Source organism: Haliotis cracherodii, unplaced genomic scaffold, assembly GCF_022045235.1.
Source record: "Haliotis cracherodii isolate W230 unplaced genomic scaffold, xgHalCrac1.p SCAF_7, whole genome shotgun sequence".
NCBI lineage: Eukaryota > Metazoa > Mollusca > Gastropoda > Lepetellida > Haliotidae > Haliotis > Haliotis cracherodii.
The window spans coordinates 7,060,555-7,080,886 of NW_027266330.1; the positions used below are offsets into that span (position 1 = coordinate 7,060,555).

Sequence of the window (20,332 nt, forward strand, 5' to 3'; positions counted from 1 at the left end):
GTGCTAAACCATGTCAAATGCTTTGGAGAAGTCTAGAAAGATGCCTGTTGTATATCGTTTGTTAAGTTGGCCTGTTTTAATGTCCTGCTCTAGTCGAGCAAGGTTATCTAGGGTTGAGCAGCCAGGAGTGAAACCGCTTTGATTTGGTTATATTATGTTAATTAGGAGATACACATACTGTATTTTCAATGTAGAGCGTAGTGCATGCAGGTGTGTGTATGTGGCTGCTTGTACTAGTCCGGACTTATGCCGATTTATAGCGCTAGCCCACTGAGATGCCATGCCGCAGTTTAACATGAATACCCCACTCAGACACAGTATACTGAATCCGAGCCGACGAGTCCTTGTTTTAGCCCCTTAATGCCGAGCGCCAGACAGGGTAACAACAAGTACCATCTTTTAACGTCTTTTGGTATGACGCGGCCGGAGATCGAACCCCGGATTTTCCGCTCTCCGGGCGGACGCTCTACCACTAGACCACGGAGGCGGTCTGCTGCTATACTATACTATACACATATACTAAACTGTAGTAGGGAGATTTTTTCCATTCTCAGCTCGGAACTCGAAATACTGTTAAGTATCAAATTGGACATTTGTTATAAAATATATATTTTAAGTGATTTCTGAAAAGAATTGTAAAATTGTAAAAGATCCGTTTCATAATTGTTTTTTGTGCATGCATCGAAGTATAACAGTCAAATATTGTATAAATTGATAAGATATCGCCACGTCACACGACATACATGCTCTCCAAAGTAGCTTAAACTCTTGTTTCTTCAAATGAAAACTGTCCCAACACAAGACGTGGAGTATCCGTCGCCACATTTCCAAATTCAGACTGTAACACTTTAGCCCCCCATGTCCCAGCAGCCCGTCTCCAACAGTATGCTTCTCAATCACTTTCTGCTTCTCGTGGCATTTAGACTAATTCAAATTTTAAAAACTGTCTATTCTCAGTTTACATGACCCACGCTTGAATTATGACGTCATCCGCTGCTGCAATGCTCACTGCCAATGCCATAATGGCATGACGTCATTGAGTCCCTTCCGAAAACAAATAGTTTTGTAGTTTTTCTCACTCAGGTATAACATAAAACCTTTCAACAAACCTAATAATTAGAGTGAATAATTATTTAAGATAATAGTCGATTTCATAATCATAAGAATTGTTTTTCATTATTGTGCAAGCATCGAAGTATAACAGTCACTATATGTTTGCATAGAAATGCTCCGCTGCGCTACTCGGTTGTATACATTTAGTGACTGTTACAATTCGATGCATGCACAAAAACGTGTAAAACAATTCTTAAGTAAAATGTTGAGTAAAACAACAGCATTTACTGCCGATGTCAGTATGAATAACTTATTCAAAATACTCTAATTAAGAAAATATATTATCATTAACAACTTCAAAGCTCAAGAAAACATATTTGAAATTGGAATGTAATTTTATTTGCTGGACCTACCAACCTGCATTTGTTGGCTTAGCATCTGTAAAAAATCACCCACTTCTTGTCTCTTAGCACTTGGATCACGTTAGCTATTTTAGGAAGCCTGCAGCGGATATGTCCTCAATAAACCGGAACGAATTACGTTTTTACGGAAGTTTTAATTTGTTTTCGGATAACGAATTTCTGATACTGATACATTACGAAAACTTATGACCAGGTCACTCGACACATATACTTTCCAAGGTCACATGCCTGAAAGAATCTTGAAATTTAATGGCCTACTTGCAAATATGTACTGTGGTCAGTCCTACGCCTGCATCATCAGTGGTCCAGATAACACACGAACATTCTCCTTTCAATGTTGCTTTTGCATTTTATCCACTAAAACAAGACCATGTGTTTATCCGGGAACAGCCGTCGAATGGGGGTTCTGACGGCTCTGTTAAGCAAAGTGCAGACGGAATATTTATTTAGTGGTCCTCTTCAAAGAACAATTTTAGTAGTTACCTCCCTTGGCGGAAATGTAAACTGGCTGTCACGTGAAGCTCAATAATAGTGGCAAATTTGAAAAGAAGCTGCTGTTAGTTTGTGTTCAAGTGGAAAACGAAGTGTTTGTCACATGTAAGCATCACTGGTTAATATACATGTGGCATTTTCCTTTGCTTTCATTTGAAAAGTGCCCTTGTACACATGTACGACTGGACACACACCACCATGGACGCTGACTATTTGTGTTCATGCCGAAACTAAATATCCTCGTGTTATGGGTTTTGGGACGCTTAGAAACATTCATAGTTTTCTCTCTAATCACACGAACAACTGTAATCTCATTCACTTAAACAAGACAGCTTTCTCTTAAAAAACAAACCATCATCTGAATATTTACAATGTCTGTGTGATGCTACACTCCCCGTTATAGCGCGAGTAACCATGACCGTCCGAAAACCTATATCCGACAATACCAGTGAATAGGATATTTTATTGTGTTTCCTGCTCCGAATGAGGTCGAACTCAGTGTCCGTGATACATCTACCAATGACACAAATACAGTTTAGAATCCACACAGATGTACTGTTTAGGAAATAAATGTCAAACTGCGATCCTGGCTTTTCCAGTGTGTTGTATCTGAATCTTCATGTGATAGCTAGTCTACTCAACAGCCATTCAGCAGATATTCTCCACCATAGTTTTGTTTTGAGTCCAGGGAGCCACTGTAGAATATGTCCGCCACCATTTTCATTCCAGGATCCAAAGGCAAAATAGATTAAGGTTAACCAACCCTAACCCTTACACAACTAACCCTAAGGTTTTGGTTTGTTTGTTGTTTAACTCCGTACTCAGCAGTATTCCAGATATATGACAGCGGTCTGTAAATAATCGAGTCTGGACCAGACATTCCAGTGATTGACATCATGATCATCGACCCACGAAATTGGGATCTATGACATGCATCAACCAAGTCAACGAGCCTGACCACCCGATCCCCTTAGTCGCCTCTTACGACAAGCATAGTCGCATTATACAGTAAGCATGGGTTGCTAAAGACCTATTCTACCCCAGATCTTCATGGGTCACTAACCCTAAGGATCAAAGAGGCATGTATGTATTTACCGTAACTGTATAATTTTTATCAAGATATTTCTAGTTTTTTCAGTTTTTGTGATAGTATTTGGTGGTGAACAGATTCTATAATTTCACCGACTAATACCCTACCCACCAAACACCAACCATGCACTTCTGGTGTCCCCTGCTGTGATATTGCTGGAATATTGCCAACAGCAAGCATAAGAACCAAACTCATTCACACACACACACACACACACACACACACACACACACACACACACACACACACACACACACACACACACACACACACACACACACACACACACACACACCAACCATGCACAGCACTCTTCATCAAAGGGTTCCCTAACATTTTAGTTCAAGTTTCTAAAACAGAAGTGACTTGTGTAATGTGTTGTTTTTCTGTAGTTCCTGATGTCCCATTTCAACTTCGAGAGTCTGCTGTCAGAGGTGACCAAGATGGATGGCCCCATCCCTAATGCTCCGATGATGAGGTGGCAGCGGAAGGCCCTGGAAAGTGGACTCAGAGTGAATGTTCCCGACCAGGGTATGGAAGCTGTTAATACCCTGTGATCAGCAGGGATTTGCCTTGGTCAGAGCTCCAGATCAGATGCATATTTGTGTAAATGTGCAAAATGTATGACCATTACCCAATTTATTTTGAGTTGCTTAAGTACAAATACAGGCGAGACATACCTGTATTTCTTTACAGAAGTTCATTTACCGATGGAAGGAAGTCATCACACATACATCATTTTACATGAACTCTACTGCTGTGAATAATGCATGAAAAAGTGCTATGGTCTGCTTATGGCTCATTATTTAGACATGTATATTGCTGTTGCGAATTTATGCCATATGATACACACTTGGGGCAGCACACGAACAAATTAGAAGTCCCCTTTCACTAAGAAAACCCAGGAACACAAAAACTTACAATTTTAAGTAATAAACTAACTTGTCTCACCTGTAAATGACCACCTCAGTGGTCTAGTGGATAGAGCCTTTGCCCATGGAGCGGAAGGTCGTGGGTTCGATCGTTGGGCTGCGTCATACTGAAATGTTAAAAGATAGTACTTGTTGTTAACCTGCCTGGCGTTTGGCATTACGGTTATAATACAAGGGCTGGTCAGAGTCAGTATGGTGTTTCTGAGTGGGGTATTCATGTGAAACTGCGGCATAGTAGTATCTTCAATAATCTTCAACCGCCTTTCAAGTCAGCTCACCTCACCCATTAGTCTGTTGGTTGTTGTTTTTTTGTTTTACGCCGCACTCAGCAATATTCGAGCTATAAGACGGCGGTCTGTAGAGTCTGGACCAGACAATCCAGTGATTGACATCATGAGCATCGATCCACGCAACTGGGATCGATGACATGCATCAACCAAGTCAGCGAGCCTGACCACCTGATCCCGTTAGTCGCCTTTTACGGCAAGCATGGGTTGCTGGAGACTTATTCTAACCCGGATCTTCACAGGTCCTATTAGTCTGTACAAGTATGAGCAGCCACATACACTCAACACATACACACCCATGCATGTCACGTTATACCTGTGAAGATCCGGGTTAAGATAGATCTTCAGCAACTCATGCTGTAAAAGGCGACTATGCTTGTCTTAAGAGGTGACTATCTGGATCGGGTGGTTAGGCTCGCTGACTTGGTTGATGCATGTCATCATATCCAAATTGCGTGGATAGATGCTCATGATATCAATCATTGGATTGTCTGGTCTAGACTCGATTATTTACAGACCGCCATCATATAGCTGGAATATTGCTGAGTGTGGCATTGAACGACAAATGACAAATCACGTTAAACCAAATTTCACCTCACCTCACCTCACCTCACCACCTGTTGATATTGGGCGGTCGGGTAGCCTAGTGGTTAAAGCGTTCGCTCGTCACACCGAAGACCCGGGTTTGATTCCCAACATGGGTACAATGTGTGAAGCCCATTTCTGGTGTCCCCCGCCGTGATATTGCTGGAATATTGCTAAAAGCGTTGTAAAACCAAACTCACTCACTCACTGACCTGTTGGGGGGCACGGGTGGCCGAGTCGTCTAAGGCGCCGCGATTCGCTGTGCAGAGTTGCGTCCCTTGGGCACGCCAGAAACCTATGATTGTGGGTTCGAATCCCGGTTCGCCCTGATTATGTTTCTAGGTTTGTCAGCACCATACCCGTGCTCGTGGGTTTCGCCAAAGTGGTAAACGTCTGAGACCTGCATCACTTCAGGCTTTCCTCACACATTAGCTGACACGCCGTGATATAACTGGAATGCTGTTAAAAGCGGCGTTAAACCCAACTCACTCACTCACTCTCACTCACCTGTTGATATTACTGAACACAGGTGTTGGTCAATGGCTGTTCATGTTTCTGTACGTTTGTCTTAATTTCATCATAACACTGGAAATGATTTTGTCAAAATCCCCTCAATTTTGTCAAAATTTGCCATTCCCTAATGCTGTAATTGCTATAGTGCATTCTAGAACATTCTCTTGATTTGTCAGGGGCACAGCTAATCAGATTGTCTATGGCACTGCAATTAACTGTACAGTGTCTCTTTGGCATGCTAGAAACCTAGATCGGGGATTTGAATCTCATATTCACCTTAACTACTGTACTATGGAATTTCTGGTGTTACGTACTCACAGTAATGTCTTTCCATGGGGGAAAAAACATCAAAACTCATTAATTTGTGTATAATGCGCACCCCCTTCTACACAGCTGTGTTTTTTGGAAAAAAAGTGCGCACTATACTGAAGAAAATACGGTAAGTTTCTCTGTCAGCACCATGCTCATGGGTTTCACCAAAGTGGTAAATGTCTGAGACCTGCATCGCTTCGGGTTTTCCTCACAAATTAAGCTGACACGCCACGATATAACTGGAATACTGTTCAAAGTGGCATTAAACCCAACTCACTCACTCAACATCCAAGAATGTGAATCAGTCAGAATCTCTATATTGCAGCACTACTATCACCATGGAAACAAAGACTGTCTCGAACCCCAGGGAAGACCCCCAAGACCCCGAGCAGCGGTAAAATTACCCCCTTTACCACACTCACTCCTGGGAAGACACCGGGCAAGTCCAGCACCACACTCACATCGAAGACGCCTAATAAGAAGACGCCAAAAACTCCAAAGCACGGAGTGCAAGACAGGTATAATTTGAAGGACTCGAAAATTTTCTTCAACCCTTAAGTCCTGCTGGGCGATAGATATTATTTTATACTCGTCCTGCGATATTTTTACTGGACCTATTATTTTTTATTAAGTTTTATGTTCTCAGTTATTATTATCATTTTCTGTAATTGACCTTTGAGTTTGGGGTTGTTTCAAGAGACGTTCAAAATAATTCAGTCACTGCCATCACTCTGCCCATTAGTGCAGACTCATTCAACTGTTTGTTTTCGTTTCTTACTATCATTCTCGTCTTGAAAAGAAATCCTCCTCTTTGTCCTATTTGGTAAGGCTAAAAAAATATTATTGGTTCTCAGGCACCGCCGCATCATCACAAAGTCTGTCGCATGTTTCTTTTCTTTTTTCCATTTTAAAAAAAAAATCCTTAAATATTCCGCCTTTACTTCCCTTTTCATGCGCACTGCTTTACTGCGCATCTCGTGTGTTATGATCATGGCGGCAATAGCTGTTTGTGTGCTTCTTTTGCTGTTTGCAAATTTGGTCAAAGAAAACATGAAATTTACAATAAAACATCACTAGACATAATGATTTACAAATTCAATGGCATTTGTGTACTGAATGCGGGACAATGTTTCATGCGCAGAGGTTAAGATTTACAATTATATGTGTATTTGTCTCGTAAAATAAGCGGGAAATGCTAATTTATATACCCCGTCTGTAAAGCGAATCGGAATGAAGCACATCACCAGTGCATACAAAGTCCTTACATTTGCAATAAAAACGAGTTTGTCTTCCACAGAAAAAAATAACATCGTATCCCTTCAGTGAATTCAGAGAAGAGAAAAGATTATAACAATTAAACTTGGCCAATATAAATTTGATATTTGAGATTTAACATCACTAGACATGATGATTTACCGATCAAATTGTATTTCCTCTTGTGATTGGCATTGTTTTATATGCAGAGCTTAAGATTACCGTGTCTTGTCTCATAATTTAAGCCGGAAGTAGCAATCAGCTATACACACGTTTCTTGGAATCTATTGGTAATTTGGTCAAACATTACCTAATAATACAACTTTAAAGAATTTTGATACAATGAGTTGAAGAATTGTATCTGAAACTATTATTTTATCAGGAATAATTTATTCCAATATCATGTGTAGTTGCAGCTTTACTATATATATGTGAAATATATTAATAACCATAAGCGTAGCACTTCAGCTGATTGCTATTGCCAGATATTTTTTTGTATGGAAGAATTTGACAAATCACCGTTGATGCTCCCGCGCCACAATTGCGAAAACTTTATGTTGACATATAATAGTCAAACTACAACAAATATGAATTTCCGCGGTTGAATGTATGGCATTTATGATATATATATCCATTATCTATCCACTAAAGTTCGTTTCAAGGCATCAAAAGCAATAATATGACCAAGGTTGCTGTAAATAACGGTAATCAAATTAATTGAAATAATATTTAATATTGAATGAAATGTTGAATAAAATAGATTACAAACTTAAGTCCAGATATATTATGATCTCTTTTACAACCAGACATGATTAATTTGCGTACTTCAGTATGGATTTGTTGACATGGTATTACCAGTGTTATGTGCTCACAGTAATGTCTTTGTGTTGGGGAAAAAACATAAAAAAAAATCTTCAACCCTGTGTATAAAAACAACGCCCCCTTGAAAGTGTCCTAATTCTAGTTGTTAAAAATTTGCCTTATACACAGTGATATATGGATTTGGATTCTTACTAGTTTGTACTCAAACAAAAAAGCAGCCCGCCCGCACGATATTTTCAAAAGCTATTGCCTGAGAACCACTTTCCCCATCAAACACACCATCCCTATGTTAAAGTGAAAGAATCTAGCCCCGTTTCACTTTAACTCAACTCCTGAAGAAAGGATGGGGAAAATTCCTTTAATGCTTAATCAGGACTTCACGATCAGATAACACCATTAGCCTCACAGTTAGGTATATTTTGGAGCTTATCCTGCATTTACCGCTAACTTTTGACAGAAGACAAAGCGATAAAATAGCTATTAAATTGGTTTATCCCATATATCAAACAAGAGTCAGTTGGATGGACTTATGCTTTTGTGGCTCATCTTTAGGTTCATCCCAAACCGGTCGACGACCGACATGGACATGGGTCACTACGCCGTGATGAACAATGAGAACGATGTTGACCAGACTGAGAACACCTACAGACAACAACTCAACGAAACCCTGGCTGGAGGACGGAAACCAAAGGAGTGCAACATTCTCTCTTACACCAACAAGGCCCCACAGGCAAAGGAAGGTAGGCGAAGCACAAGGCGAGAAATATTCTCTCTTACATCAACAAGGCCCCACATGTGAACGAATCTAGGCAAAATACAAGGGGAGAAATATTCTCTCTTACACCAACAAGACCCCACAGGCAAAGGAAGGTAGGCAAAACACAAGGGGAGAAATGTTCTCTCTTTCAGCAACAAGGGCCGACAGACGAAGGAAGGTAGGCAAAACACAAGGCGAGAAATATTCTCTCACACCAACAAAGCCCCACAGGCGAAGGAAGGTAGGTAAAACACAAGGCGAGAAATGTTCTCTCTTATACCAACAAGGCCCCACAGGCGAAGGAAGGTAGGCAAAACACAAGGCGAGAAATATTCTCTCACACCAACAAGGCCCCACAGGCGAAGGAAGGTAGGAAAAAAACACAAGGCGAGAAATATTCTCTCTTACACCAACAAGGCCCCACAGGCGAAGGAAGGTAGGCAAAACACAAGGCGAGAAATATTCTCTCTTACACCAACAAGGCCCCACAGGCGAAGGAAGGTAGGCAAAACACAAGGCGAGAAATATTCTCTCTTACACCAACAAGACCCCACAGGCGAAGGAAGGTAGGAAAAAAACACAAGGCGAGAAATATTCTCTCTTACACCAACAAGACCCCACAGGCGAAGGAAGGTAGGCAAAACACAAGGCGAGAAATATTCTCTCTTACACCAACAAGACCCCACAGGCAAAGGAAGGTAGGCAAAACACAAGGCGAGAAATATTCTCTCTTACAGCAACAAGGGCCGACAGGCGAAGGAAGGTAGGCAACACACAAGGCGAGAAATATTCTCTCTTACAGCAACAAGGGCCCACAGGCGAAGGAAGGTAGGCAAAAAACAAGGCGAGAAATATTCTCTCTTACAGCAACAAGGGCCGACAGGCGAAGGAAGGTAGGCAAAACACAAGGGGAGAAATATTCTCTCTTACACCAACAAGGCCCCACAGGCGAAGGAAGGTAGGCAAAACACAAGGCGAGAAATATTCTCTCTTACAGCAACAAGGGCCGACAGGCGAAGGAAGGTAGGCAAAACACAAGGCGAGAAATATTCTCTCTTACACCAACAAGGCCCCACAGGCAATGACAAGGAGAGCAATATCCTCTCTTACACCAACTTGGCTCACAGATTAGACTAAGTGTTTGAGTTTTGTATTATTCACAAACCATCCTCATCAGTACTCTTGGTCAGAATTAATTCCAGCAGCTAATGCTTGTCAAAAGAGCCTAACAGTCTTAGGATTGATACATCAACCACTGGTTGATCTGTCCATGACATGGTTGTTTTCAAGGTCATGTGACATGGATGGAATACTGCTGAGTGTAGCATGAAACACCATTTACTCTTAGATGAACTGGCATCATTGGATACAGATATCACACGCTGTAGTACAAGCCTTAACATGAGACTGCCTCAGTGTTCTAGTGGATAGAACCTCTGCCCGGAAAGCAGAAGGTCACTGGTTCTATTCCCGGCCACGTCAACCAAAAGCCATTAAAAACTTGTACCTAGCGCTCAGCATTAAGGGGCTAAAACAAGCACTGGTTGGCTCAGAGTCAGTATACTGTGTCTGAGTGGGGTATCTATGTTAAACTGCGGCATGGTATCTCAGGGGGCTAGCATTAGTCTGGACTTGGATGGGCAGCCACACACACAGGCATGCACGTCTCAGTGTAAGCCATGAGAATCTAACCCGTGAAGATCCGGGGTAGAATAGGTCTTCAGCAACCCATGCTTGCCTTAAAAGGCGACTATGCTTGTAGTAAGAGACGACTAGCAGGATCGGGTGGTCAGGCTTGCTGACTTGGTTGATGCATGTCATCGTATCCCATGTTGATGCATGTCATCGTTAGGTGTGCACAATCCCAATTGTGTGGTTGGATGCTCATGATGTCAATCACTGGATTGTCTGATCCAAACTTGATTATTAACAGACCACAGTCATATAGCTGGAATATTGCTGAGTGCAGCGTTACACAACAAACAAACAAACATATAAGAATCTAATAAGTAATATATTTTATAATGATCAAAATGTAATATATTTAATCTTGAACGCCATCTCACCTCTCCTTAGTGTGAATTACATTGTTTCACAACTTCCTCTATTGCCAGGACACATGAACAGTCTTTCCGTCCTCTACAGCACCAACAAGCGTCTACAAGCTCGATCCATTGCTACCAGATACATTGCCAAAGAACCTGAGCGAATCCTTGACGCTCCTGACATGATGGATGATTACTGTGAGTACATGGTGTCGGTGATTACAATGATAAAAAATTAGGGAAATCTTTGAACCCACCATCGTCAGATCCTAGTATCACAAAGGGAGGCAACTGTGCTCAGCAATGTGTATAATATTGTATCCTCAGATACCCACCGTCAAACTATTGAAAACAATACAGTCTACTGATTCAATCAAGATAATAGTAGATTGGTTTGCTGTATACATTATGTATGCGTTATCGTTTTTATCCGTTGGCTTTATCCTGCCGAGACCCCATTTATGTGATACATATATGTACATTATGTACATCTGACGTAGAGCCCCGTGAAGATCAGGGGTAGAATAGGTCTTCAGCCACCCATGCTTGCCGTAAAAGGCGACTATGCTTGTCGTAAAAGGATCGGGTGGTCAGGTTTGCTGACTGGGTTGATGTATGTCATCGATCCCAATTGCGTGGATCGATGCTCATGATGTCAATCACTGGATTGTCTGGTACACACTGGATTACGTACAGACCGTCGTCATATAGCTGGAATATTGCAGAGTGTGGCATTAAACAAAAAACAAACATACAATCCCAAGATAATTGTAGGTTTATTTGTGCTTGCCGTGTATTTTTCATTCTTATCTTGTTTACTACAAATGTTGAAGTTTCTGAATTGTTCATGTCTGTGATTTTACAATGTTTGACTGATCATGACGATGTTTGACTGATCATGACGATGTTTGATCATGGCGATGTATGACTGATCATGACAATGTTTCTCTGATCATGACGATGTTTGATCATGAAGATGTTTGACGGATCATGAAGATGTTTGACTGATTGTGAAGATGTTTGACTGATCATAAAGATGTTTGACTGATCATGAAGATGTTTGACCGATCGTGAAGATGTCTGACTCATTATGAAGATGTTTGATCATGAAGATGTTTGACAGATCATGACAATGTTTGGCTGATAAAGACATGGAAACACATCACGTTATTGATCCTTATCTGGAAATCGTCAACACCGTTTCAACCATCTTCAATTATTTGGTGCATCATACATCTGTTCACTTACGATATCCAAACTACTGTGTCCATGTCATTTGTATTTAGAATAATGTCTCCAATGTAAATGTGAATTGCCAAGGGACATATATAAATACTTTATCAGTGGGGGAAAATCGATGACTCAAGAAAAACAAAAATGTGTTTACCCGAGATAATTAAGGGGCACTGACCATTTGATAGTCTGGTTCAGGGTTCACTCTAGGAATTTTCTGACGTGAGTACTTTGTGTGAAAATGTCATGTATTCCAGCGGCACGCTCATTCAGCACAATGTTAAAATGCTCCATTGTATTTGAAAATGTGTTGTTTTTTTTCAAATTTAGGGGCTAAAAGCACAAGGCTCAACCCTAGAATTATCCCTGATGCTTGCAGGCTAGGTATTCAAAAAACAATATGTATAATCTGTTCCCCAAAACCGCTTGAAAAATATTATTTGTCCTGAAGTCCTCATGAAAATAAGTTGTTTTGAAGCACGTCTCAACCAAGTCATGATGTCAATCACTGGATTGTCTTACTTGTTGATATACTGACCACTGTCATATAGCAGGAACATTGCTGAGTGCAACTTTAAACAGCAAACAGTTAACTGAAAAATACCCATTTAAAAAAAATCCGGGAATTTTTTTATTGATCAGCCCCTAACAATGATCATTGGTTAATGCTTTCAGACTTGAACCTACTTGACTGGTCGAACACCAACCTCTTGGCTGTATGTCTCGGCAGCGCCCTCTACCTCTGGAATGCCACCAACAGTTCCATCTCCCACCTGTTCCGGCTGTCCACACCCGACTTGTACATATCTAGCGTTGGCTGGATAAAGGAGGGCAATGTCCTGGCGGTGGGGATCAACAATGGTGCAGTGCAGGTAGGTGGAGGAGAGGAGGGTGGTTACAGGGAGGCCGTCCGTGGGTTATTTGCAGTAAAATACTGGTTGGTACTGGGTAGAGATATGCAATTTCCTATCGACAAGATTGCACTGGTGCACGACATTACTTTCATACTAGAAGTCATGCCAGAGTAAAGCTGTGAGTTGTCTTGTGTTTCAGCTGACACCAGAGTAAAGCTGAGAGTTGTGTCTTGTGTTTCAGCTGACACCAGAGTAAAGCTGTGAGTTGTCTTGTGACACAAGAGTAAAGCTGAGAGTTGTGTCTTTTGTTTCAGCTGACACAAGAGTAAAGCTGAGAGTTGTGTCTTGTGTTTAAGCTGACACAAGAGTAAAGCTGAGAGTTGTGTCTTGTGTTTAAGCTGACACAAGAGTAAAGCTGAGAGTTGTGTCTTGTGTTTCAGCTGTGGGACACCAGAGTAAAGCTGTGAGTTGTGTCTTGTGTTTCAGCTCACACCAGAGTAAAGCTGAGAGTTGTGTCTTGTGTTTAAGCTGACACAAGAGTAAAGCTGTGAGTTGTCTTGTGTTTCAGCTGACACCAGAGTAAAGCTGAGAGTTGTGTCTTGTGTTTCAGCTGACACCAGAGTAAAGCTGTGAGTTGTCTTGTGTTTCAGCTGACACCAGAGTAAAGCTGAGAGTTGTGTCTTGTGTTTAAGCTGACACAAGAGTAAAGCTGAGAGTTGTGTCTTGTGTTTCAGCTGACACCAGAGTAAAGCTGTGAGTTGTGTCTTGTGTTTAAGCTGACACCAAAGTAAAGCTGTGAGTTGTGTCTTGTGTTTCAGCTGTGGGACACCACCAAAGAGAAGTTGATCCGGACCATGGGCGGCCATGCAGCCCGAGTTGGTGCACTGAGCTGGAACTCCTACATCCTCTCCAGGTGAGGAGATTCATGGATACAATTACAATTAGCACATAGTATAATTTGCTGTGAACATTTTTGACTTTTGCTGCCAATGTATCTATGACATTATGCTGACTTCAAGCGACCAGTCCATGTTTTAGCCCATTAATGCCAAACGCCAGGCAGGGTAACAAGAGGTACCATATTTTAATGTCTGTTTGTTTGACAAGGTCCAAGGATAAAAGTACCGACCGTCACTCTCCCAGGACACACTATATGCGCTACGCTACGGAGGGCACACTTGTTACAGACTTTGACCTAACAGTGGGAATCATGCTATGGTACGAGGGGCGTTCAATACGTTTTGCAACTTGGGAATTTGTGTTTACACAAACAATGTCAACTTGTGGCAGGTGTGACACCAGATATAACATCAGGTTGACACGTGTCATACCAAGTTCCAGACAACAATAAGTTAGATGTGATGGCTTCATTCTCCTAAGGGTGGTCACAATCATGGATTCTCTCAAACATGAACAACGCGCTGTAATAAAGTTCCCTACCAAGGAGGGATGCAAAGCAAATAAAATCCATGATCGCATGTGTAAAGTGATGGGTAAGGATGCTCCTGACTATTACACAGTTTGCCGTTGGTCTCTACAGTTTAAAAGGGGTAGGGAGGCAGGCCTTCAGATACCACCCAACCGGAAACCATGGCTGCTATAGAAAGAAGAATTTTGTCTGACCGACAAGTGAATTCCAAATGTCAGTTGGAACTGTTGGAAGCATTATTCATGAGCCTCTTGGTATGTCCAAGGTATCTACAAGGTGGGTACCTGGACTCCTCAGAGCTCAAGATCGCCATCAGAGAACTGAAACTTGTCGAGACCTCCTGGATCTCTTTACTGATCATGAAGCCGGATTCCTTTCTCGTCTAGTGACAGGTGATGAAACATGGATCCACCACTGGGACCCAGAAATTATATTAGAATCCATGCAATGGAAGCACCCCAATTCTCCGCCTCCGAGGAAGTTTCGCACTCAACCATCGGCTGGCAAGGTAATGGCCACCATATTTTGGGATGCAAGAGGCATATTACTGATTAATTACATGCACCAAAAACTATAATCAATGGACAGTATTATGCTAATGTAATGAAAGAATTGTGAAAATCTATTTGCCAGAAACGCCGTGGGATGTTAACACGTGGTATTCTACTTTTGCATGACAACGCTCAGGTTCACATGTTGAGAATTGCACAAGCGGCCATTCAAAACAGTTAAATCACCCACCCTACAGCCCAGACTTAGCCCCCAGTGCCTATTTCTTGTTCCGGCAAATGAAATCTGCCCTACGTGGAAGACGCTTCCAGGATGACGAGGACATAAGGCAGCCCCAGAGACGTGGTTAGAGGGCCAATCTGCGGATTTCTATAAAAGTGATATTAAAGGCTTGAAGGACAAGTGTATTGAGGTGAATGGAGATTATATTGAAAATAAAAGTGCAAAAGATAATCTGTGACTTGGTCTTATTTTGAAGTTGCAAAACTTATTGATTGCCCCTCATATCAACATCTGGTTGTCTGTGCCAGGGTTAGTTATCATTAACACAGTACTGAGTAATGAATATCTTGAGATCCCAGTTGAACAGAATTCATTGACATAAGGAAACTGTTGCAGTGGGAGTCGAACAGGTGCCATCCATCACCACGACGTGCGTGCGGCAGAACACACAGTGGGATCCCTACACAACCACAGCCAGGAGGTGTGTGGTCTCAAGTGGTCAGGCGACGGTCGATACCTCGCCAGTGGCGGCAATGACAACCTCCTTAACATCTGGGACACAACCCTCGGCACCGACGTCAGTCCCCTACACGTCCTCACCGACCACCAAGCTGCTGTCAAGGTCAGTCTACCTACCACTGTCAAGGTCAGTTTTGTGGCAAGCATGAGTTGCTGAAGACCTGTTCTAAACCGGGTCCCAACATATCAGGATGACCTTGGTGGATTGATCTAAAAATCCTGGAGTTTGTTTCCTGCCTGGTAAGAGTAGGTTTCTGTAACCGGGACTCCAGCCATATGGCCATCACTACTGCATGTGACTGTAACCTTGTCCTATGTACGACTAGATATTTCATAGGGATAGTGTCTAGATGGGAGATAAATCTGGATGTTTGGAATGGAGCATCTTCCCGAGGCAAGGAACTCATAACTGACAACATAAGTCAATCGTAGCCCCACCAGTGGCTATTACGAGTTATGTCCCTTTTATTGACCAATCAGATTCCAGCCAGCATATCAATTGTATTTGCTTCAAACAAAATGGCGGGGCCCAGTCAAGTCGATCTGATCGATAATCAAAATAATTTTTGTAATATAAAGGGTCTTATTTCGCAAAGTGCATCCAATGAGCACCTTGATTCAAAATATGAAAAGATTCAGAAAATATCGACCGAAATCTGCACAGCAGTTTACGAACCAGATGTCGATTTCATTACATGATTTTGATTAGACTATGTATAGACTCCTTTGTCCAGCCAAATTATCCTCCATAACTGCAGCCTTATTCGGCAAGGGTGGAAACTGGACTTTCATAGTCAGTGGTGTTGGTGTACGAACAGGATGTGATTTGAGCATGGAACTAACACATGTTCAGCTTCATTTCAAGTAATAATAAACAAAAGTAAACACTGGATCATGCGTGCAGAGTTTTAGAATATTTCCGCAATATCACAATAGGTATTGTATAGTTTAAACAGAGGTTGTTTTATGTTGAAGCATTGGATTGCACACTGGAATCACTTCTCTCCCAAATTAAGGATATTTTGAATCCTAAGTTTACTCAGCTGCATGTGTCTGAATAATACCACTCAACTCCTCATAGGGATACTGTGCTAGCTCACACTCTTAGAACATTGGGAGACAACATATATTTACAGGATACAAACCATTTTCCCCTATCATATAACGTTTGTTGCATGAGGAGCATAAACCTGATATTAAAGGCAAATGACTTATGTATCAAATTTTTTACCGATCCTTTTTAAGTTTGAATTGAAAATTTTTTTGCGTTCTCTACATAGGAAGCTATTTGTGTAACTTTGCTTTGACTGAGAGTGTTGTTAAATGTGAGTTAGGCCCACAACTGATCGTAGTGGGAATCTGGTTGGAGGACAGAAGTGTGCATGTACTGGCAGAAGCGACCACAGACATGGAGCGTGACATGAGGATTTTGCTCATTTCTTGATGTTGTTTGTCAGACACAGTGGTGTAACATTTGACAGAAGTAACATTTTGGGCCCAGACACTAGCATAATGTGTGTAACACACCCACCACCGTTCCCGATTGGAGGGGCACGGGCAGGTAGCTAGTGGTTAAAAAGCGTTCGCTTATCATGTTAAAGACCGGGGTTTGATTCCCGACATGGGTACAATGTGTGAAGCCCATTTCTGTGTGCCCCGCCATGATATTGCTGGAATATTGCTAAAACCATACTCACTCACACTCACTCATCTGTAGAGGCTTATGGTCTTCAGCATTGAAGTCCTCGCAAACAGCGACCATGCATATAGTGTCCCTGAACTTCTATTCTGCTCATCTCTGACTTGTGCAGCTGTGTTGTCTGTTCGAGGATCTTCTTGTGGATGTTGTCGATCGTTCCTCTTCTCTCCTGGCTCGCTTCATTCAGTCGTGTCTGATAAGATGAAACCTGAAGAGGTGCCAAGCTTGTGCCGGCTATGGTCCTTGGGACATGGGGATGGGACATAGTGATGTAACAGTCTTGTAGAATCGCTCGGCTTGAGCCTCCTTCCAAACCGATTGCCAGTCGTATGGAGTATTGACACTAGGCTGTGTTTCAAATATCTTTTTTTTTATTTCACTATTTAGAACTGGCTTGTACCATGCTTTTAATCAAGGTGATCAAATAATTTGATGTACATTCACAAGGTAAGACCCGTTTTATTACAATATAGATCTTGATTATCAAGCAGATCATCTTCACTGGGCACCCCCATTTTGTTTGAAGCAAATGCAAGTGATATGAGAGGTGGAATCTGATTGGTCAGTAGGAGGGACATAGAAGGGACTCAACTCGTGGTGCTACAATTGTGCCCCAAAATTCTAGCGTTGTTGGGCAAGGGGGGAACTGGGCTTTTGCAGTCAGTTAACTCCCTTCCCTCGGGAAGATGGCTCCATCTGGACACTCACAATATCCCTGTCAAATGTTGAGTGGTATAGTACCAAATTCATCATTCATAGCTGATCTTTTTTTTCCTGTAGGCACTGGCATGGTGTCCATGGCAACCTCATCTACTGGCCAGTGGAGGCGGGACAGCTGACCGCCACATCCGATTCTGGAATGTAACAACAGGGGCCTGTCTGGCCTCGACGGACACAAACTCCCAGGTCAGTGTTGTGTAACAGGCATGCCAGAATTCCTCGGGGGGTCGTTACCTGGATATCTGTGAGAAGTGTCCAGGTCAGTGTTGTGTAACAGGCATGCCAGAATTCCTCGGGGGGTTGTTACCTGGATATCTGTGAGTAGTGTCCAGGTCAGTGTTGTGTAACAGGCATGTCAGAATTCCTCGGGGGGTTGTTACCTGGATATCTGTGAGTAGTGTCCAGGTCAGTGTTGTGTTTCAGGCATGCCAGAATTCCTCGGGGGGTTGTTACCTGGATATCTGTGAGAAGTGTCCAGATTATTGTTATTTTCTGTGTTTCCTATCTCCACCGCCCTGTATTTCCATTCTGTCGTGAGAGGATAAAGGAGTTTCTTATCTTATTGTTCTCCCCTCTGTATAAATGTATGCCCTGATGTGATAAAAAGAAATACTTCTACCATTGCACCCACATGAACACCCCAGGTCTGCTTGATCCTTCTCAAGCTACAGTATATCTATTTACAATTATTTGAGGTGTTTGTGTTACATGGAAAAATTTAAATCAATTTACAAACAATATTGTAAACAGTTTTTGTTTTGAGCAATGGCTAAGTGAAATCAATATCCTGATTTTGTTTTGAAGTATACTTCACTTTCGTATTATTGCTTACCAAGCGTGCATGTCTGTATGTTTGCACTGCTGATCTCCAGATTCACTTCAATAAGCTGTACTAGTCGTAGATAAGTTTATCATAAAAATGCCTGCCACAAGTCCAAGAGATGAAAAAGTAGGACATTCATTAACACTAACCTTTAAAATTTGCAGAATTGTGTGTACAATTATCAAAAATTGGTTACAGAATTTACAAAAATTAACCATAGCATTTATTTTCTTTCCCTTAATTTTTAAAATATATATCTAGAGTCTATATGATAATAATGCAGTAATGCAGGATAAGTATACAAATTTAAAAAATATCTAGGTTTTTTCTTGTTTTCAAAAAGAATTTATTTTTTTTGGGGTGGAATACAGCTGGGACTGTCACATCACTGGTTGCACTTACAACAAGCCTCACCTTGTTCTGTTGTCAGGTGTGCTCCATGCTGTGGTCGAAGGAGTACAAAGAGCTGATCTCAGGGCACGGATACTCACAGAACCAGCTCTCTATCTGGAAATATCCCAACATGGACAAGCTGGTGGACCTGACAGGCACGTTGACCTTGAACCAGCGGTCTAGTTAGAAGTTTCCTAACATTCTAGTAGACATTGGCACTGGTCCTATAGTCTTTGCCAAACTGCCCAATGGTTAAGACATCATAAGGACTAATAGAAATTTGCAATTTTTAAGGATTTTGCTATATCTCATTATCATAAGGACTGGTGGACTAAAACTTAGTTTCTATCGCTGGAAGGCAACTCTCAGAACCAGCTAATCATTTGTCTGGATTAAATAAGACATTGTGGACAAGCGTGGCTGGGAGACATTACAGGAAAGCAGCTCCCAGAACCAACTGTCTGTTTGTCTGTCTGTCTGTGGTGAAGGGAATGGCACAGTATGGCCAGATAACATTGTATAAGATAAGAAAAGGCAGTTCTTATTAATGTTTAAAACAAGTAATAACTTGTTATTCATGGTTAGAATTGATCCCCTGCAACCTATGCAAGAGGACTGTGTGGTCAGCCTCGTGATTTTGTTGACTGCATGTCAACGTACCGGATGATTTGGATTGTTTCTGATAAGATCAATCTCTGGATTGTCTAGTCCAGAATTATATATTAACAGGGAACATCGATGGAAGAGGGCAGAGTGCAGCATTAATGGCTTGAAGGCAAAACACTAACACACACAAAATACACATTAATAAACATAAATAACCATTCAGAATATAATAAATAAAAGACGTCAAAAATAGATACGAAGGTTGCCCTCCTTAGACCTTGTGTCTGTTTCAGGTCACTCCGCCCGTGTGTTGTGCTTGACGATGTCCCCAGACAACCAGATTGTGGCAAGTGCTGCAGCAGATGAAACCATCCGCATCTGGAAGTGCTTCGCTTCTGACAAACAACGAAAAAGCTCCGTGTCCAAAGGGCCAACCAAGGACGGCCCGGGTCTCAGCGTCTTGCGATCAGGGATTAGGTGAAGTGCTTGATGTACCATGTAGGATTCCATTTATGTGCTACCAAACAAATCCACAACATGAACTTGTGACATATTGTATGTTCTTATTCATCCATGCATGACTTACATTTCTTCAAAGATTTACAGCAGGATAGGCAATCCATGATCCAGATCTGGGACCAGTTCATGGTCTGTTGAGCAAGTAGCCATGTTGTTAATGCGTTTGCTAATGATTCAGAACACCCAGTCTATTCCAAAATATGGATACAATGTGTGAAACCCCTTTCCATGTGCCACACGA

General features: G+C 41.8%; 1 protein-coding gene across 1 annotated transcript; it reads left to right on the forward strand.

Annotated features, from left to right (window-relative positions):
* Positions 1–3,455: 3,455 nt before the first annotated feature.
* On the forward strand, positions 3,456–20,053 carry LOC139448166 (cell division cycle protein 20 homolog). The gene is made up of 10 exons (XM_071229685.1): positions 3,456–3,588; positions 6,012–6,204; positions 8,315–8,502; positions 10,634–10,762; positions 12,473–12,669; positions 13,470–13,564; positions 15,209–15,434; positions 17,811–17,936; positions 19,004–19,121; positions 19,866–20,053. The coding sequence occupies exons 1-10, from the start codon at positions 3,456–3,458 to the stop codon at positions 20,051–20,053; spliced, it is 1,593 nt and encodes a 530-aa protein (XP_071085786.1).
* The last annotated feature ends 279 nt before the right edge of the window (positions 20,054–20,332 follow it).

Coding starts and splice junctions, on each gene's coding strand:
- LOC139448166 (XM_071229685.1), top strand. CDS start 3,456: ATGTCCCATTTCAACTTCGAGAGTCTGCTGTCAGAGGTGACCAAGATG. Junction 8,503..10,633: donor GGCCCCACAGGCAAAGGAAG/GTAGGCGAAGCA, acceptor CTCTATTGCCAG/GACACATGAACAGTCTTTCC. Junction 13,565..15,208: donor AACTCCTACATCCTCTCCAG/GTGAGGAGATTC, acceptor AAACTGTTGCAG/TGGGAGTCGAACAGGTGCCA.